We start from the raw sequence: 19,715 nt of genomic DNA, 5'->3' as shown, positions 1-19,715 counted from the left end.
TCTGACTTCACAGCCCTCCCACTACGCAAACAGCAGTTTCCTGAGTCTAGATCTGATTGGTAACTGGAAAAAAAGATACATGAATGGAAGTTATTCATGGTCACATTATTAAAGCATAAATGACTAATAATATCCTAACAGAAAGTGTATCCAGAAATGGTTGATAAAGATAAAACTGGAATTTCTAATGATGTAACTGAAGGGCAAGAATCTCCACTAATAGAAATATTTAAGCCAGGAAATAGGATTAGCAGGCTCCTTGAAATAAGGTAATCATCAGTATCCTTCAAATCATCTGTCATAGCCACTACTAAATGAGTTTACAGCAGCACTATCCAACAGAAATATGTGAGGCACAAGTATAACTTTTAATTTCCTAGTGTCACATGAGAAAAAGGGGGAAAGTGAAGTTAATTCTAATTTATGTTTTATTAAATCCAAGATACCAAAAATATAATCACTTTAATATATAATCAATATAAAATAATTATTGAGACAATTTATGTTCTCTTTTTAACTAAGTCTTCAAAATTTGGGGAGTATTTTATACTTACAGCACATCTTAATTCAGATCAGCCACATTTCAAGTGTTCGGTAGCCACATGTGGCTAGGAGTTACTATAGTAGACAGTATAGCAATAGAAAATTCCTGATTTTTGTGTGGAACCTGCTGGAATAGCCACAACTTTACCATTGATTTGTATCTCCTCCTTGTTCTGTTAATAAACTTTCAGAAAAATATACTTCCTCTTTATAAGTTTTCTAATCAGAACACTCACGAAAGAGACCTTGTACCTAAACAATGGCTACCTTGCCTAACAATCTCAGTTCCAGTTTTGCCAACATAATGAAATAAATAAATTTAAACAATTTATCTATAAAGAAATTAATTGGAGAAAAAACCATGAAACAACTTTCTTCTTGAAAAATCTCTTTAATATAAATAAATGAATTTGTCTTGCCTTCAGCTGAAAATCCAACCCATACAAGGTAGGATTTCCTTGTGAGAGGAAGAGGATCACCATGCAGAATTTGTTGTTTCTTTTTCCCCATCTGTAACAAATGAACTCCAAGGCACTGATCCCCATCAAATCCTGTTCCTTGTAAAAAAAAATATATAAAATATAATTTTAGAGTTGCAACCACCATTTAAAAAAAAAATCAAAAGTCCGTGAGACTTTTATTTCCGTTATATTTCCTATGTTCAGAATAGCAATATACTTAGAATGTAGTACTTATCATGGCTAAGCAGTCAAAAGACTGAAAGTTTCTGACATAAAGAGTACTAGGGCCCTAGCCAGTTTGGCTCAATGGATAGAGCGTCGGCCTGCAGACTGAAGGGTCCCAGGTTTGATTCTGGCCAAGGGCACATGCCCAGGTTGTGGGCTCGATCCCCAGTAGGGGGCGTGCAGGAGGCAGCCTATCAATGATTCTCATAATTGATGTTTCTACCTCTCTCTCCCTCTCCCTTCCCCTCTGAAATCAATACAGAAACATGTATTTTTTTTTAAAAAGTACTAGAAAGAAAAAAAAAGAGAGAGTACTAGAGAAGAGGGACTGTGACTAAGTCCTAGCGCATTCCAGGGGTCAGTATAGGAAGAAGAGCCAGTAAAAGAGCTGAAAGAGCTATCAGTGAGGAAAAAGAAATCAAGAGAGTAATGGCACAGAAGTCAAGACAAGAAAGTATTTCTGATAGAATTATTCTTAAAAAACAAGCATAAAGAAATCATTGGTAACCTTGATAATCCAGGACTGAAGAGAGAATATGCAGTGAGGAAAAGAAAGCAGTAACTTAAAAAAAAAAAATCACATTCAAAGCTGTTTTGGTCAATCAGACTAGAGTTAGTTTAGTTTTTGAGGCATTTAAACTCTGAAAATTCTTTTAAGATATAGAAGTAATTAACCAAACTCTTCCATGAAATTCTCTCCTTAATATAGTTCTTCTATAACTAAAATAAATGCAAAAGGAGGTATATAATCCAAAAGAAATAAAATAAGAAAAAAGCTCAAGTGATTTCCATTTACTTTAGGTTATGGTAAATTATAAAAGACTGAAAAAAAAATCTACCTCTATGATAAACAATGAAAAGCTGTTCTCCGTGTCCTGCCATTGACACCACAGGCCCAGGAAGACTGAAGATCTCTTTCTGAACACCTCCAATAGAAAACAATCGAAGGAGCAAGGCACTAGTGGCAGCAGCAGCCCATCCCTGGCCAAGGCATATGGCTTCAATGTCCTCATTCTGGGGCATGTCTACTATCCACTCTTTGCTTGAATCCCAAGAACTAAAGTGTAGGCAGTGAAGTTTGCTGAAAATGAAAACAAGATAGAAACAATCAAACTTTCATATTAGATATTTTATATATATAACTAATCATGACACCCAGTAACAAAACCAAATATGTAGTTTATTTTTCTGTTATACACACATAGTACAGGAAATGTCTTTAAGAAAGGAATTATGAGATATAATTAAAATAAACTATACTAAAACCATTAACAGTCAAGTTACTGAAGAATATTTAAACATACAGGAAAATGCTCACAACGTAATGTTAAATGAAAAACAAAAAAAGAAGGCTAAAATCTGCAGAGTATGATCCTAGGTTGTAAATACATACAAAAATCACAACCAAATTTTAAAAAAGGAAGAGAGCTTACATTTGTAAAAAAAAAAAAAATACAGCTCCATATGTCTTGCATTACAAATCAGGTCATGTCACTTTGACAGGTAGTTAGAGAATGTAACATGGGGGGATAATCAGGCAAAAACAGACATGTTCTGGGGTATTATGGGTGGGCTGGTAATTATACTAAACTCTTCATTCTGAAATTTCACGCTATAAAAGGTATAATTTTGTTTTATTAACTTTTTGTATTGAATTTCAACAACTGTATCTAACAGTTCAACGGTGACAAATGCTTCCTAATAATCTCAAAGTTACCTTGCTAGTTCATCAGTGCTTTCACATGCCAACAAAATAGCTTCATGGGAAAGATCTGCTATTGTATAATTCAAAGTGTTGGATAAGTGTGTTGCATGGTGTATGGAGGTATCATGGAACTCCACATCTATGGCATTGTCTTGCTCGTCATTATAGCAGCGAATGATTCCAATAGAGTTCCACATCTACAAACATGTAAGGTTAAATACAAGTCTAAGAAAAACCGACACTGTGAGAATCAGTAGGCTAAAGTGGTACAAATTAACAAATATTATAATTCAGTTTACATCAGGGTTTAAGTTATAGGAGCAACCACAGCTCATCTACCTCTAAATAATTTCAGGTAACAATAGTAAACATCAGAGCTACAATAACTAATTATTCCTATCTTCAAGAGAAGAAAGTACATATAACACAAATTTACTAGGAAATAGAATATTTCTCATTTAATATTTTTAATTACATTACGGTCATTTAAAAAACACTTTTTATAAATGACAGCAATTTTTTTTGTTCCAAATAACTGGTTTATATTATAGTAATAAATATGTATATTTTAAAGCAACAAAAATCAATTTTACTTTGGAAACTTATCTTCCACTGATGTACACTATAGACTTAAGAGGCTCTAGTGTTTTCTTTCCTCTACCACAAATATAACTTTATATAAATAACAGCTGACAACCAAAAATTAAGATTTATTTCATAATGATTATTGACACAAAGTGTTATTAAAATAAAATGTCACCTTTAATATTTACATATAAATTTCTGCCAGGCCTATACCTTTCAAAAAAGACAACAAGCAAAGTTCTCAGTGGAAAACCTCAAATAATGAACAAAGTGAAATATTAAACATTTTTAGCTCTCAAACTTAAGACAAAAAATTAATATTCATTCATCCATTCAGGAAATATATATTTAATGCCTACTGTGCCATACACGGTTCTAAGTGCTATCAGTAAACAAAATAGAAAAATATTTATCCTGGGGGAGTTTACATTCCAGTGGGGTGGGGGAAGGGGGGGAAGGGGACAGATAGTACTTTTTCATAGATGTATCACATAATATACTATAAAAGCTGCCTTCTAAAAAATATTTTCTAACCAGCATTTTGGAGTCAGTATAATCTCCTATATAAAAACAAACATAATATGTGAAATAAGATTTAGAAGTATAGCCAAGAGGTATCGCAAGATTTAGAGTCACATTTACTTAGGTTCATTATATATCATTTTGCAGAGCAAAATTTTAACACAATTTTCAAAAATAAAGTTGAAATAAGACTAAGGCTGTGAGATAACCGTAAAATAAATCAACCACAAAATTAAAATCAACCAGAGTGCTCCGGGCTAGTTTTTTAAAAATATTTTTAAAAAATCAAGTGTTTTAAAAATACTTTTTACCAAACTAATTAGCTATAGTGAGATAAAATGCTTAAAAGTGAGAAAAACTATTTAAAAGTTCAGTGTAGACCCAAGGCTTACCATGAATCTGTGGGTGAGATGCGAGGGTGTAGAACCTGACTGAAATGGCTTTTGCCGGGGAGTTGGCATTGGCCCATCATATAATGGCCTTTGGGATGTTACAAGTGGTAGGTTGTAAATGCTGTCTGCTTGATCATCTTCCTCCTTCTCTTTCAGAAGACTAGAACCAGTTTTTAGCAATGTAATATCTAAAATACAAAGGATTATAGTTGGAGAACCATAAATACCAATGACCTGGCAAAATAAAAGCATAATGAAATCTAATAACCTTTTCGGTCAAACTTAGTAACACCAACAGGCTATTTACCTCTTTCACTTTGTTAACATTTGCAGTGATGGTGCAAAAGCAATGGAGGGTAAAACTACTGGTGCTTTAGCATTAATCAAGGCAGGGGCACCAATCTATTAGTGGTCAATGCATTGTTAACCACCACTCAATTACAGCAAAAATATAATTTTATTAAATCTTGATCACTGCACAAATTTTTTAAAAATGTTCTCTGTGTTAAAATAGGAAGTGTACATAGATATGATGGTTGTCTCAACAATAAAGCATTTGAGCAATTGAGTTGTAAGCTGAATTGATTTTTTTCATGAAACACCATTTTTACTTAAAAGAATGCCAGATAAACTATAGTTATGCAGATCTGGGTCTTTGGCAAACATTTTCTTGAAAATAAATAACTGACAGAATTTGTTGCCAATGATAAAATTTGAGCTTACAAACAAAAATCAAAATATTGGAAAACTTGTATCGGTGGCACCATGAGCTTGACTGCTTCCCAATATTTAAAAACTTCTGATGAGATTGGTGATGATACTAACAAATATATTTTGGATAATGCATTCATATTAGGAAGGTCCAAAAACCTCAGTGAGCCAGTATTTACCAAATTACCAATGCATGTTACAAAATCAAACATGGTAAAAGATCAATTCAAAGTTCAAGTTAGACCAATGGATTTTTTTAAATATATATATATTGATTTCAGAGAGGAAGGGAGAGGGAGAGAGAGAGAAACATCAATAATGAGAGAGAATAATTGATTGCTGCCTCCTGCATGTCCCCTACTGGGGATCGAGTCTGCAACCCAGGCATGTGCCCCTGACCAGAATCAAAACCGAGCCTCTTCAGTCCGCAGGCCGACTCTATCCACTGAGCCAAACCAGCTAGGGCAGACCAATAGATTTTAATGTAATAGGGTTGAAAAGTTCATTGAAAAGTTTTCAAGCCCTGGCTGAGTAAGCTCAGTTGGTTAGAGCATGGCCCCGCTACGCCAAGGTTGTAGGTTTGATTTCCGGTGAGGGTATATACAAAAAGCAACCAATGAATACATAAATAAGTGGAACAACAAATAGGTATTTCTCTCTCTTCCTCTCTCTCAAAAATCAATAAATTTAAAATAAAAGTTTTCAGATTTTACATTGCAAATAATATTTAAGAAGCTTTCATGTGTTCAGTTTTTTGGTACAGTAGCAAAGAAGAATATCCACACATATTTAAATAGGCTATTAAAATACTTCTTCCTTTTCAAACTACATTTTTGTGTGGGACTGATTTTTCTTCATAAACTTCCAGCAAAAACAATATATAGCAGTACAATGAGCTCTTGAGACCAAATCATTCGCAAATGATTCTATTCTATAAACTCAATATGATTTAAATGCAGCACAATTTACCACTGTACATTGGCATTTTACTTGTTAGCATTCAAAGGTATTACTATAGTATGTAAGTTGTTACAACAGGCATTTTATTCGAAAGTTTTTAATTATAATCTCAATTTCTTTAACAGATATAGTACTATTGAGGTTATCTATTTCTTCTTGAGTTAACTTGGGAGTTTGTATCTTTCAAAGAATTTGTCCACTTTATCTAACTTGATGAATTTATGGGCAAAAGTTGCTAGTAATATGCTATTATCCTTATTATATTAATAACAGTGCTGACTTACATAAACATAATGTGAACTACAAATGTAATTTAAAATTTTCTAGTATCCATATTTTAAAAATTAAAAACATGGATAATTAATTTTAATAATATATTGCATTTAAAATATAATTTTAGCATGTACTTAATGTAAAAAATGATTAAAATATTTTATGTTCTTTTTTTCATACTATCCTTGAAAAGTTGGTTGCATTATACACTTAACATTTCTTAATTTAAACTAGCCACATTTCAAGTGCTCAATAACCACATGTGGCTAGTGGTTACCGTTTTGGATAGTGTAGATCTATAGGATCTACGGTGATGAACCCTTTTTCAGCACTTATATCAGTAATTTGTGTTTTCTCTTTCTTTTCTTGATCAGTCAGGATAGAGATTTATCAATTTTATTGATCTTTACAAAGAAATAGCTTTTCATTTAATTGACTTTTTATTATTATAGTTTTATTATTGACAATTTCATTGAATTCTGCTTTTTATTATTTCCTTTCTTCTGCTTGCTTGGGGTTAATTTCCTCTTCTCTTTTTAATTTGCTAAAGCAAAAACTTAGCTCATTGACTTTAAATAAAAGTTTTAATAAAAACTGAGATTAATCAGCAGGCTAGATCATCATATCTACAAGTCAATTCATACCAACTGAGTTTTCATCATCTTCTAGGAAGTGACTTCGCTGTCTAGGACGACCTGAAGCCAGCATGATGTCATCATCCTCATCATCATTTATAATCCCTTTTGAAAAAGAGGGGGTCTCGACTGTATTGTCATTTAGAAAATCACCAGCATTACTTGTATCATCTCCATCAAAAAGATCATTGTAATCCTTTTCCACTCTGCTAGATACCTTGAACAAATGAATACAAATGAGAAAATATTAGTGAACTATTTTGATAAGCTCAATTACTCAAAAGGCAATCTTTTAACATGTACCTATAAATTCTATTAAGCAATGCCCTGATAAGATTAATTAATTAGTAAGTGTATTTATGAGGATTACATTTATATAAGACTTAGTCCTTATCTTAAATGCCTTGTAGTCTATGAATGGGCCAGGAATATGGAATAGAGTGTGCATATACCCAAATACCAGGCAAGTTTTATTCCCCAAAAGTCATTCCCCAGAGAAGAAATCACCTACAAGTCCCTAATTATGACATTCTCTCATTTACTTTTATTTTGAACAAAATACTACTTAGGTAAGATATATTTGCTCTAAATTATCTCAGTTAAGGCTAGTTTTGTTTTTGTTTGTTTTTTGATGCTTATAGAAGTAAACAGAATAGAACCAATAGAAAAACAAAGAAATTCAACAGAGTTCATCATTGATTCCTAGGAATACAAACATAACATGTATTAAATGTAAACAGTTTTTGAGATCACTTTAACTGCCTTCTATTAGGGAAGGGGAGGATTTGGTGCCTTTTTCCAACCACCTCTATCCCCATGTATACATGCACACTATTCTCCTACCCTAATCTTCCCAATATAGACATATTCTCATTTTGGTCGGATCAATAGTATTTACATTATTATGACCATGTAAATGCTATTCATAACAATACTTATAAAGCACTGTGCTAAAGACTTTTCTAATTTTTTTTTGTTTTGCCATCTTTTTAAATTAATCTGATAAATAAATTTTGTCCACAGTAGCAATTGAAGTAAAAACCCCAATTTTTTTTAAAGGCAACTATCCTACTTCTAATCAATCAAACCTTCCCTTTCTCAGTTCCACTGCAAGAGTCCTGAGAGAAAGTAAGGGTCATTGGCTCATAGGTGTCCCTACTACTTCGGGCAGGCAGGTGAGGAGAGCAAAACTTCTCACGTCAGAAAACTCAATCCAATCCAGTGTACCCTCCACAGTCCAAATATCATTGTTTATTTCAAGAGTCTTAAGTGCATGGATTTCTCTGGGGACTTGGGGAATAGAGGAAAGCCAGAAGGTCTTGCACAAGATCTCTCCTTTATAACAAGTCCTATTTTCTTTTGAGGAGGGAAGGAAAGAAGGAAGAAAACGATAAGGGACAGGGAAAAGAGCCCTTTAATGTGATGGCAGTGCCAAGGACTTTTGTTGGGAAGTTCTCCGTCCCACCATTTAGTTGGGAGTTTGAGTCAGAGGCATCTCCTGAGGGAGATGAGCTGGAGCTGCTGCCCTTATATTCATCTTCATCGCCCTGCTGGAGTCTGAGAAACAACTGCCTCTGTCTTCTCCCCATCTCCCTTATTTTCTCCTGATCCCTGTAAGGCATGAGAATGGCCCCCAATAGTCTGATGATTCTGTCTCTGGAGCTGGCGACCCTACTCCACTCCAAGCCTTTCTTAGAATCCTTGCTGATGGAGACTGCACATCTGTCCTGATGATCTTGGCGTCTGGACCTCCATTCATGTTCATGTTCTTATGCTTAGTATAGGTTCTCTATATAAGGAGCGTACTCTTGAGCCAGTAATCCAGGTCCACCTTGTACTGTTTCTGCAGCTCCTCAGTTGCTTCTTATAATGCTCCTTATATAGAGAGGATGTGCTGGATGTGCTGCCAGTGTCTGCCAATTCCCACCATGTGCTCGGGCAGGCCTTGCAGTGTCTGCCAATTCCCACCATGTGCTCGGGCAGGCCTTGCAGTTCCCTACTCGACCACAAATCCTTCATGGGGGCTTCTTGGGCTCTCCATGGAATTTTATCTTCTCAGAAAAAATAGTTTTCAGGGGGAAACTTCACTTTCACATTTTCCTAAAAGTTCTTTTGGGCTTTGGTTGGGCTCTTTTTGAGGACAACAGATTTCTTGGAGTTCCAGACTAGATCAGGGTGGTCCTTCCTAAACTGAGCCAGTTTTCCCTCAAACTCCTCTTTCTCCTTCTGGAAAAATGAATATATTTCAGCTTCATTTGCTCTGGGAGCTCTTTGTATTTATTTTTTTGTTTAACCTTTTGCACTCGGATGTCGATTGTGACTCGACACGGTTAGCATTAGAATAAAGGAATCGAGAAAAAAGCAAGCGAGTGCAAAGGGTTAATTTAATAAATCTTTATTGTTCAGATTATTACAATTGTTCCTTTTTTCCCCCCATAGCTCCCCTCCACCCAGTTCCCACCCCACCCTCTGCCCTTACCTCCCTCCCCACTATCCTCATCCATAGGTGTACGATTTTTGTCCAGTCTCTTCCCGCACCCCCCACACCCCTTTCCCCCTGAGAATTGTCAGTCCACTCCCTCTCTATGCCCCTGATTCTATTATATTCCAGTTTATTCTGTTCATCAGATTTTTTATTCACTTGTTGATAGACATTTATTTGTTGTTCATAACTTTTATCTTTACCTTTTTCTTCATCTTCCTCTTCTTAAAGAATATCTTTCAGCATTTCATATAATACTGGTTTGGTGGTGATGAACTCCTTTAGCTTTTTCTTATCTGTGAAGCTCTTTATCTGACCTTCAATTCTGAATGATAGCTTTGCTGGGTAATCTTGGTTGTAGGTTCTTGCTACTCATCACTTTGGATATTTCTTGCCACTCCCGTCTGGCCTGCATAGTTTCTGTTTAGAAATCAGCTGACAATCGTATGGGTGCTCCCTTGTAGGTAATTAAGTTTTTCTCTTGCTGCTTTTAATATTCTCTCTTGTCTTTTGCTCTTGGCATTTTAATTATGATGTGTCTTGGTGTGTCCTCTTTGGATTCCTTTTGTTTGGGGTTCTGTGCGCTTCCTGGACTTCTAAGTCTATTTTTTTCACCAGGTGGGGGAAGTTTTCTGTCATTATTTCTTCAAATAGGTTTTCAGTATCTTGCTTTCTCTCTTCTTCTGGCACCCCCATAATTCGGATGTTGGTACACTTGAGGTTGTCCCAGAGGATCCTTACACTATCTTCAAATATTTTTGGATTCTTTTTTCTTTTCCGGTTGAGTGTTTTTTTTGCTTCTTTGTATTTCAAATCTTTGACTTGATTCTTGCGATCCTCTAGTCTGCTGTTAGGTCTCTATAATATTTTTTATTTCAGTCAGTGTATGCTTAATTTCTAGTTGGTCCTTTTTCATATCCTCGAGGGTCTCGCTAAATTTATCGACCTTTTCTAGGAAATGCTTGAAAAACCTTATAATCCTGGTTTTAAACTCTATATCCAGTCGTTTGCTTTCCTCCATTTCTTTCATTTGTGATCTATTTCTTTGTCTCCGCATTTTCGCTGCTTCCCTGAGTTGGTAAAGTAGCTCTGTGTGGTAGGTGTCCTATAGGGCCCAGTGGCTCAGCCTCCCGTTACCTGAGGTGGATACTCTTGGTGCACCCCTTTGTGGACTGTGTGCACAGCCTTGTTGTAGATAAGTCTTGATTGTTGTTGGTATCATTGGGAGGAATTGACCTCCCGGCCAACTGGCTGTGAGGATCAGCTGTGTCTACGCTGGGAGAACTTCTGTGCTGGAGACACCCTTATGAGACAAGACTTGCAAAATTGCAAAAGCCTCTGTGCTCAGCTTGGGTGGGGCGGAGTCTCAGGGCTGAGCAGACAGCCTTGGCTTCCCATCAGCCCTGCCCTAAGAGGCCCCTGGGTTTCAGTGTTCCTTAGTAATCGCTGCAAGCACCTCTGAGAGAAAGCCGCCCTCGAGTTTCGCCCGCTGCCAGACAGTCCAGTTTCTCCCCGAATGAGTCTGGGTTCCCAGAAACTCGCCCGGAACTGGAGTTCAGCGCAGTCGGGAGCTTCCATCTCCCTCCCGCTGTAGAAAGCCAGCTGCACACTCAGCCGCCCGTGCACTCAGCAGTCAGTCCTCTCTGCGCGCTCACGTCTCCGGACCTCTGCCTTCCGCAGCTCCCCTGAGTCTCAGTGTGCTTTCTCTTTTCCTGACAGTCCAGATTCCCCCCAAATAAGTCTGGTTTCCCAGAGTCTCACCCGGGACTGGAGTTCATATTATGCTTCACAGATAATGCATTTTTTACAAATTAAAGGTAAATAACCTCTATTAGCAAAAACATTACAACACACTGAAGGCTCAAAAGATGATTAATAATTTTTAGCAAGAAAGTATTTAACTAACAATCCTGAAAATACCTAGATAGAAAAACAGTATTTCACAAAGGTGTTTCTTAGAAAGTCAAGGGATAATAACAGGCACTATATAAAGGGGAAAAAACAGCTTCTTAGTAAAATATATTTGGGAAACATTAGGTTAAACAAGTTTAAACAGTTTTCTTTATTACAGAATCATTACTGAGTATCTAATATAGTTACATGAATTGTAATTTTCCAAGAAAGTAATGTAGTTTGTGATGCTTTCCAAATCCATATAACCACAGAAAGATGTTCAAGAAACTGTTCTACCATATTACTTATTACCTTACTGCTTGATATCTTTCCATTGGGGTTACAAACATTCTCCAAGAGCCCTAGATTTCCTTCTGCATCAGTATAAGCTATTCGACCACAAGTAGGATGCCAGGCCAGGCCACAAATTGCATAACCTTTCTCATGTTTCACCCTAAAAATTAAAAAGTAAGTTCTTAAGGCACTGTCAAGAAAAATATAAATTATACATTTCTTTAGGTAAATTTTAGTTAGAAAAGGTTAAATGGTAATAATTATACACGATTGCCCCGAAGAGGGAGGCCCAGGCTACCCCACGGCGGCACTGCAGCAGGTGGGTGGGGCCTCCTTCTGCAGGGATGATCCATCATGGAGCCCTGGCTGGGTGGGCAGGGCCTACCTCTTTGGGGCGATCAATTGCAGGGCTCCCAGACTGTGAGAGGGCGCAGACCGAGCTGAGGAACCCTCCTCCCCCCGCCTCAAGTGCATGAATTTCGTGCACCGGGCCTCTAGTCAATAAATAAAAAGGTTAAATGACTTTTGACACACTAGTAGGTTTTTGTTTGCATTTTGATAATCTAATAATTACAAATTTGAAATGTTTCATAAGACAAGCAAAAGCCTAATTAAAATAAGCAATGAAGAGAAAAAAGATACATTGAATCATACCTTTCCATGCAATCTTTGGTTTCCACATTCCAAACTATAATTGAACCATTAATACTCCCTGCAGCTAAATATTGCCCACAAGGAGACCAGGTTACTATATTGAGGGTCTATAAAGAAAAAACAATAAATGACAATTTTGTATAATTTGAAACTAAACACTTACCTTACCAAATTCACATTTGTATAACCCTTATTCAATATATTCCAGGTAACTTCTAATTAGGTCTGAAAACAAAGCTTGCTTACTTCTTTCTTTTTCAATAATTTTCAACTACTATAAACAGCTATTAATTTATCATGAGAAAATTATACTGGCACAATTTTAAAAGGAAAATCTAAAAAAAAGTTATTATCCTGGAAAGAGAGATAACACAAGGTATCCTGTTAGCAGTCACTACCAAGATAAAGAGAAGTAGTCAGTGAAGTGAACCTTAGTAAGCCATTGCTCAACTACTGGGCTTCTGTTTCCTTAACTGCAAAATGGGTGTGTGAGAGTGAAAGTGAGAGAGAGAGAATACAGACCAAAAACTTTTCCTGCTCTAAAATTGTAGAGTCTATGATCATAAATCTCAGTAAAACTCACTTAAAAATAAAGGTCAAATACTGCTAACATGAGAATAGCTTCTTCTAATACTATGTTAGGGTTAAATTTGACTTCTTATAAATTAAAAGATTTTCTTATCAAGTTTCTCAAAGAAAAACTGTCTTGTTATTGGCTAAGTGAAGAAAGGCTAAGGGGAAGAAGATGGACACATACACAACAGACTGAAATTCTCCATTTCTAACAATATTTAACTACAACTGTATTTAGGCAAAGTATGCATGAAATATTCCCTTTAGCCTACTGAAAGTGTCACTTATAAAACCTACCTGAGAGATGAAATTATCTGAAAGATCAAACAGATTATTCCAAGTTTCTCTTCTATATAGCTTAACAGATTTTTCCACAGGAACTGCTAGCAACTATTAGAAAAGATAAACTGATTAAACAAAAGTTTACATTAAATTAAATTGACAGAGAAAAAAGGCAGAAAATTCATCCCAAGCTTACAAAACATAAGGGCAAATTTGTATTTTAACTGACAACTAACAAAACTCAGAAAATTACTTAAAATTTTGATAAGCAAAGAATGAGTGATGGTCACTCCACTGCTTGCATTGAAAAACAGAATGCTTGTTACTACGTTTTTAATACTACTTTTTAAGGTATCTAAGCCCTTTGGATCAAAAAATTCATCTCATTTACTAGAAGAAATAGAGCCAGAATACTTGAAAATCTTAAGAAAAGGAAATGTATTTTCCTATATATTCTTCCAAAGAAATAGACTAGAAAAAATTTAAAATGGTATACTCTTTTCATGTTACTTTTGACCTTTGACTATATTGTATGTGAAAACCAGACTATCACTATAGCTTCATTTTGTATTTTTTAGTATGAAAGGTTACATATACCAGGTGTACCAGTTAATAATGCGGATTTTTTCAATAGATGGAGTTACACATATGTTGATATATATGCAATTTGATATGTATGCTATTTTGTTGTATTGACAGCAAGCTTCAAAACGTCATATGTCAAACTTGCTGAAGGTGTTAACATCATGGATATTTTTATGCTTGAAAATGTCAAATTCTGTGCCAAAAAAAAGCATTTGTGGGAAGTTTTAATTCATTACTTTATTTTGAAGAAAAGTGCTGCTGAAAGTTATCGTATACTTCAGGAAGCTTATGGTGAACATGCTCCATCTCAAGATACTTGTGAACACTGGTTTAAACGCTTTAAAAGTGATCATTTCAATGTGCAAGACAAAGAACGTCCAGGTCAACCGAAAAAGTTTGAAGATCAACAATTACAAGCACTTGGATGAAGATGCGTGTCAAACTCAAAAACAACTTGCAGAAAAATTAAACATTGCTCAGCAAACAATTTCCGATCATTTACAAGCAATGGGAAAGATTTTAAAGGAAGGAAAATGGGTGCCACATCAACTGAACGAAAAACAAATGGAAAACAGAAAAGTCATCAGTAAAATGTTGCTTCAATGGCATGAAAGAAAGTCTTTTTTGCATCGAATTGTGACTGGCAATAAAAAGTGGATTTATTTTGAGAATCCCAAATGCATAAAATCATGGGTTGATCCAGGTCAACCATCAACATCGGCTGCAAGGCCAAATCGATTCGGAAAGAAGATAATGCATTTGGTGGGATCCGGAAAGTGTGGTGTATTATGAGCTTCTAAAACCAGGTGAAACCATTAATACTGATTGCTACCGATAACAAATAATCAATTTGAATCACGCTTTGATCATAAAACAACCAGAATGGGCCAGAAGACACAGCAAAGTAATTTTGCTTCATGATAACGTACCATCAAAACCAGTTAAAGACACGTTAAAAGATCTTGCCTGGGAAGTATTAACCCACCCGTTACATTCACCAGACCTTGCTCCTTCAGATTACCACTTGTTCTGATGGATGGCACACACACTTTCTGAGCAGCACTTCTAAACAAATGAAGAAGTGGAAAATTGGGTCTCTGAATGGTTTGCCTCAAAACAAGAAAAGTTCTACTGGGACGATATCCACAAATTACCTGAAAGATGGGGGAAATGTGTAGCTAGTGATGGGCATTACTTTGGATAAAGCACTTTTGATGTTTCTCTTGAAATGATCGTGTTTTCTTTGATTACAAAATCCGCATTATTAACTGATACACCTGGTATTTTCACATTTCTGTACACTATCTGCTCATGTCCTTGTCCATCTTGTTTTTTTTGAAGACCTAATTAGCTTTATTAAGTGATTCATAAATCTAATGAATTAGGCAGCATCCCATTTAGCAACTAAAAGGGTATTCCCACATCCTTCTATTTGGATCCTATTGATTTATAAGAACTCTTTATATATTAACTAGAGGCCCAGTGCACGAATTCATGCACTGGTGGGGTCCGGCTGGCCCAGCCTCAATCGGGGTGGATTGGGGCCAGGCCTGTTGGGAGGAGAGACAGCTGGAGGTTGGCTAGCTGGCCCGACCCGATCAGGGACCGATCAGGGCCAGGCTGGCTAGGGGGAGGGCCCGTGGGTGATTGGCCAGCAGGCCCCAGTCCTGATTGGGGCGGGGAGATTAACCTGGGGCGGGGCCAGTCATGGGGAGGAGCTATGGGCAAGTGGGCTGGCCGGCCCTGCCCCCAAGTGGGGGGGGGTGTACCGATTGGGGGTCAGTGGCCTAGAGAGGGACCGTGGGAGGTTGGCCAGCCAGCTTCACTCTGGATTGGTGTGTGTCTGGGGGGTTGGGTGCGGAGTTGGCTGGGGCAAGGGACCGTGGGCCAATCGGGGTGGTGGGGGGCCCATCGGGGGCAGGGCCAGCCAGGGGGAGGGGCCGCAGGCAGTTGGCCATTGGCCCTGCCCCTGATTGGGGTGGGGGGCTGATCTGGGGTGGGGCCAGGTGGGGGCAGGGGCTGCAGGAGGTTGGCCAGCTGGCCCTGCCCCCTATTGGGGTAGGCAGGGGGTGATCAGGGGTGGAGCCGGCAGGGAGGAGGGGCTGCGGGCTGATCATGGTGGTGGGGGGTCCATTGGGGGTGGGCCCAGCCAGGGGGAGGGGCTGCAGGAGGTTGGCTGGCCAGCCCTACCACCTATTGGGGTAAAGGGGGGGGGGCAATCAGGGGCAGAGCAGGCGGGGGGGAGGGGCTGTGGGCCCATCAGGGTGAGAGAGGCTGATCAGGGGTGGGGCCAGCCTGGGGGAGGGGCCACGGGAGGTTGGGTGGCCGGCCCCTCACTGGCCACAGTGGGCGTCATAGCGACTGGTTGTTCTGATTGTTACGGCGTTCTAGTCCCTGGCTTTTTATATATATAGATGAAGTTAGCTCTCTGTCATATTGTTTCAAACTTCCCAGTTTGTCATTTGTCCTTTGGCTCTGAAATATTTTTTATCATACAAAAATACTTACTTTTTATATTAAATTTATTAATCGGCTTTTGTGAAAAATTTCACACATACAGAAAAGTTGAAAGAATAAAGCAGATTCACCATGTGGTAGGCAGTCTCCAAGATGGTCATCCTCAATGGTTTTCACCTCCTGGTATTTATGCCCTTTGCCAATCCAGTTACTAAATCTCCTTTTCTCTACCTTTACCATACACTAAATTTCCATATATATTGGATCCATTTCTGATTAATAGGTATCTGTCTAGTCATTCAGTAGCAAACTTTCAACTCCTATAGCATCATGTTATATCTGACTGGGTTAGACTCCATCATTTTTCTTTTTTAAGACTTTAGTTTTCCATATGGATTTTAGAATCAGCATTGTCTGATTTCCCCAAAAATATTACTGATATTTTATATTTTAATGTTGTCCAAACTATAGAATAATTTAGGGAAGAATTAAATCTTTACTTATATAAAAAATTTCCTTTCTAAGACTAGGATATACTTTTCTATTTAATAAGCCCTCTTTGAGTCCTCTTGCTAGTATGATAAAGTTCTCTTTATATAGATCATCATATTTCTTACAAAATTATACCTGGTTATTTTATCTTTTTTGATACAAAAGTTTTTTGAAAATAACAGTTTTATTTTCGCCCACTATATTTTCTAAATGGCTATTGTTTATATATAGGATTGTTATTGGTCTGTGTGGGTTTTTTTTCATGTTTTTATTGATTTTACAGAGAGAGGAAGGAAGAGGGAGAGACAGAAAAATCGATGAGAGACATCAAGCGCTGTCTCCTGCATGCACCGACTAGGGATCAAGCCCGCAAACTGGGCATGTGCCCTAACCAGGAATTGAACTAGTGACCTCTTGGTTCATAGGTCAATGCTCAACCATTGAGCCACACTGGCCAAGCTGTTATTGTTTTTGAATATTAATTTTGCTTACAGCTCCCTTACTCAACTTTCCCAGTTCATTTTCTTAGAATTTCCTTATATGCAAGCATTTCATTTGCAGATGAGCATTCTCCTTCCTCCATCCAAACCCTCTCATAGCTTTCTAGTGTCTAACTGTATCTGCTGGTACAGTACATCTTCAAAATGTTAAGTACTGGTGGTAAAAGTGGATGTAATAAGACTGTCTCCATTAAACATGGATGTAAAGAATATAGAAGTCATTCATTCATGCAAAATGTACTCTTTAAAAAGATTCTTTAAAAAGCTGAAATGTTTCTCAAAGCATTTCAATCTTAATTAGTTGGCCTGGGGCTCAAAAATTTATAATCCAAATAAAATAGTTACAATTTAAAAACTATTCTCACACCCTAACTGGTTTGGCTCAGTGGATAGAGCGTCGGCCTACGGACTGAAGGGTCCCAGGTTCGATTCCGGTCAGGAGCATGTACCTTGGTTGCGGGCACATTCCTAGTAGGAGTTGTGCAGGAGGCAGCTGATTGATGTTTCTCTCTCATCGATGTTTCTGACTCTCTATCTCTCTCCCTTCCTCTCTTTAAAAAACCAATAAAATATATATATTTTTAAAAAGTTTTAAAATTTTTTCTAAAAAAAAAACTATTCTCACATTCAAACTTGTTAATAACTGAAACAAATAATTTTTTAAAAGGATGAAAATTAGAGTCACTTACCTTCCCACTTTTTGGCTGCCAAGCAAGTCTGCAGATTGATTTTGCATTTATCTCATCATTGACCTTTTGTAGCAGTGGCCAACTGATAGCACATGTCTAATAAAAAAAAAAATTACTTCCCTTTATAAAAATTCTCTCCAAAAGATATGCAGAACTGAATATTTAATAGGTGGATTCTTCAAATTGATATGTAGCTCAGAAAAAAAGGCAAGTTAATCACTTTCATCTAATTATGACAATATTTGTTTTATCTAAATTACTTTTAAGTCTTTCAGAGGTATGAAGTGCTCAAGTTTTAAGTAATTAGATTAAAAGAAACATTTCCTATGTAAAATAAGTAAACTATACTCATTGAATAAACATACATATACACACTCGCAAAAAAAAAAACTATTACATTAAAATTTTGAAGTGTCTACAAAAATAAATTTGGTCAAATTAATAATTCTTTTTCTTTAGTTTCTTTTGAGTAACATTAGTAACTGTTTTTATGGTCAAATTCCATAATAATCTAATGCAAAAGTATGTTGAAGACTAATTGCATTTTTACTCAATTACAGGAAAATTTCATTTTTAGGTTTTATAAGTCAATAAGGGAAACTCAGTCATTATAAATTATTTACAAACCAACTGCCATCTGTTGGGATCTAGATATTGGGACACAAAAATAAAATAAAGCATGGGCCACACTTAATTTGAATTCACATAACAACTACTCTAACCCAACCTGATGAAAGATTTTTTATTTATTTATCTTTATTTTTTGCTTGTATAATAATTAAAAAGTATTATTAATTGGACCAAATAATATCTATATATATAATTTACATATATATATATATATTATAGAGAAATATGCAAATTATCCAGGATGCCATCACATCATGACCTTTCACGGGGTAGGCGGGGCTTCGGGGCCACAGAGCAGGACTCTGGGTCTAGCCCGATTTCATCCCGCCCATGCAAACTCCCCTGTGGCCCTGCAGCCGAATCCCGACGCCGACCTAGGATTTACTAAACTTTACTGGAGCTGCTCCCCACACCCCACCCTCTGCCCCAGACCACGCTGCCCGCAGCAGGGTGCCTTGGCAGCCTCCTGACAGGCCTATGGCTGGGGAGAGCTGAGTGGGGCGGGAGCTACAGGGAGCCACGGAGGGGCAGGGCGGCTGGAGCCAAGTTCCCAGGGGTCTGAGGAGAGTGCCTGACAGGAGCCCAGACTGCAAAGAAGGAATAGGAAGCGGCCACGGGGAGCTCTTCCAATGTCCCTGCACGGACACCCTACCCCAGCCCCCGCACTCCCAGGAGGGCGGGGAGGCTGACTAGACCGGGAGAAGACCCAGCATCGGGGGTAGCCGCAGCCGGCTCCTCCGACTCCCAATCTCTTCCCCCACCACCCCCGCCAGGGGCGCCCACAATAGCACGCCGATGATGACCTGTCAGCGCCTGCCTCTGCTGGGGCCGGGCACGCCTCTCCTCCCTACAACTCCAGACCCAGGTGGAGGCAGGCCTGAGCAGCCCCCCAGGGTCAGACCCACCCCCCCCCCCCCCCGACAGCAGTGGTGCCTTCTCCACAGCAGAAGCGCACTGAACCTTACCAGGGGCACAAGCTGAACCCGCCCTCCTAGCCTGCCTGGCCCCACCCTGGCCCGGCCCCGCCCTGCTCCAGGAGATTGGAGCCCCGCCCTGAGCACGCACAGCTGCGAATACAATTTAAAGAATGGCGCCAAGCAGGGAGGTTTGACAGTTACTCCCCGTCCAGCCTCCCCACCCTGACCGCCCCCCGGCCAGCGCCTCCAGGGATG

At 38.1% G+C, this 19,715-nt stretch overlaps 1 protein-coding gene across 1 annotated transcript in view; it reads right to left on the bottom strand.

Moving 5' to 3' along the window:
- WDHD1 (WD repeat and HMG-box DNA binding protein 1) overlaps window positions 1-19,715 on the bottom strand; it is a 55,037-nt gene that overhangs the window by 21,172 nt on the left and 14,150 nt on the right. The window contains exons 7-15 of the mRNA XM_054716051.1: window positions 17,914-18,009; window positions 13,206-13,298; window positions 12,336-12,442; window positions 11,700-11,841; window positions 7,022-7,229; window positions 4,434-4,621; window positions 2,947-3,131; window positions 2,069-2,310; window positions 963-1,100 (exon numbers count right to left, since the gene is read on the bottom strand). Of these exons, the coding sequence (XP_054572026.1) occupies window positions 963-1,100; window positions 2,069-2,310; window positions 2,947-3,131; window positions 4,434-4,621; window positions 7,022-7,229; window positions 11,700-11,841; window positions 12,336-12,442; window positions 13,206-13,298; window positions 17,914-18,009 (1,399 nt within the window). The remainder of the gene's footprint in view (window positions 1-962; window positions 1,101-2,068; window positions 2,311-2,946; window positions 3,132-4,433; window positions 4,622-7,021; window positions 7,230-11,699; window positions 11,842-12,335; window positions 12,443-13,205; window positions 13,299-17,913; window positions 18,010-19,715) is intronic.

Source organism: Eptesicus fuscus, chromosome 5 (assembly GCF_027574615.1).
Source record: "Eptesicus fuscus isolate TK198812 chromosome 5, DD_ASM_mEF_20220401, whole genome shotgun sequence".
Classification (NCBI taxonomy): Eukaryota; Metazoa; Chordata; class Mammalia; order Chiroptera; family Vespertilionidae; genus Eptesicus; species Eptesicus fuscus.
This window is presented reverse-complemented; position numbering and strand designations above follow the sequence as displayed.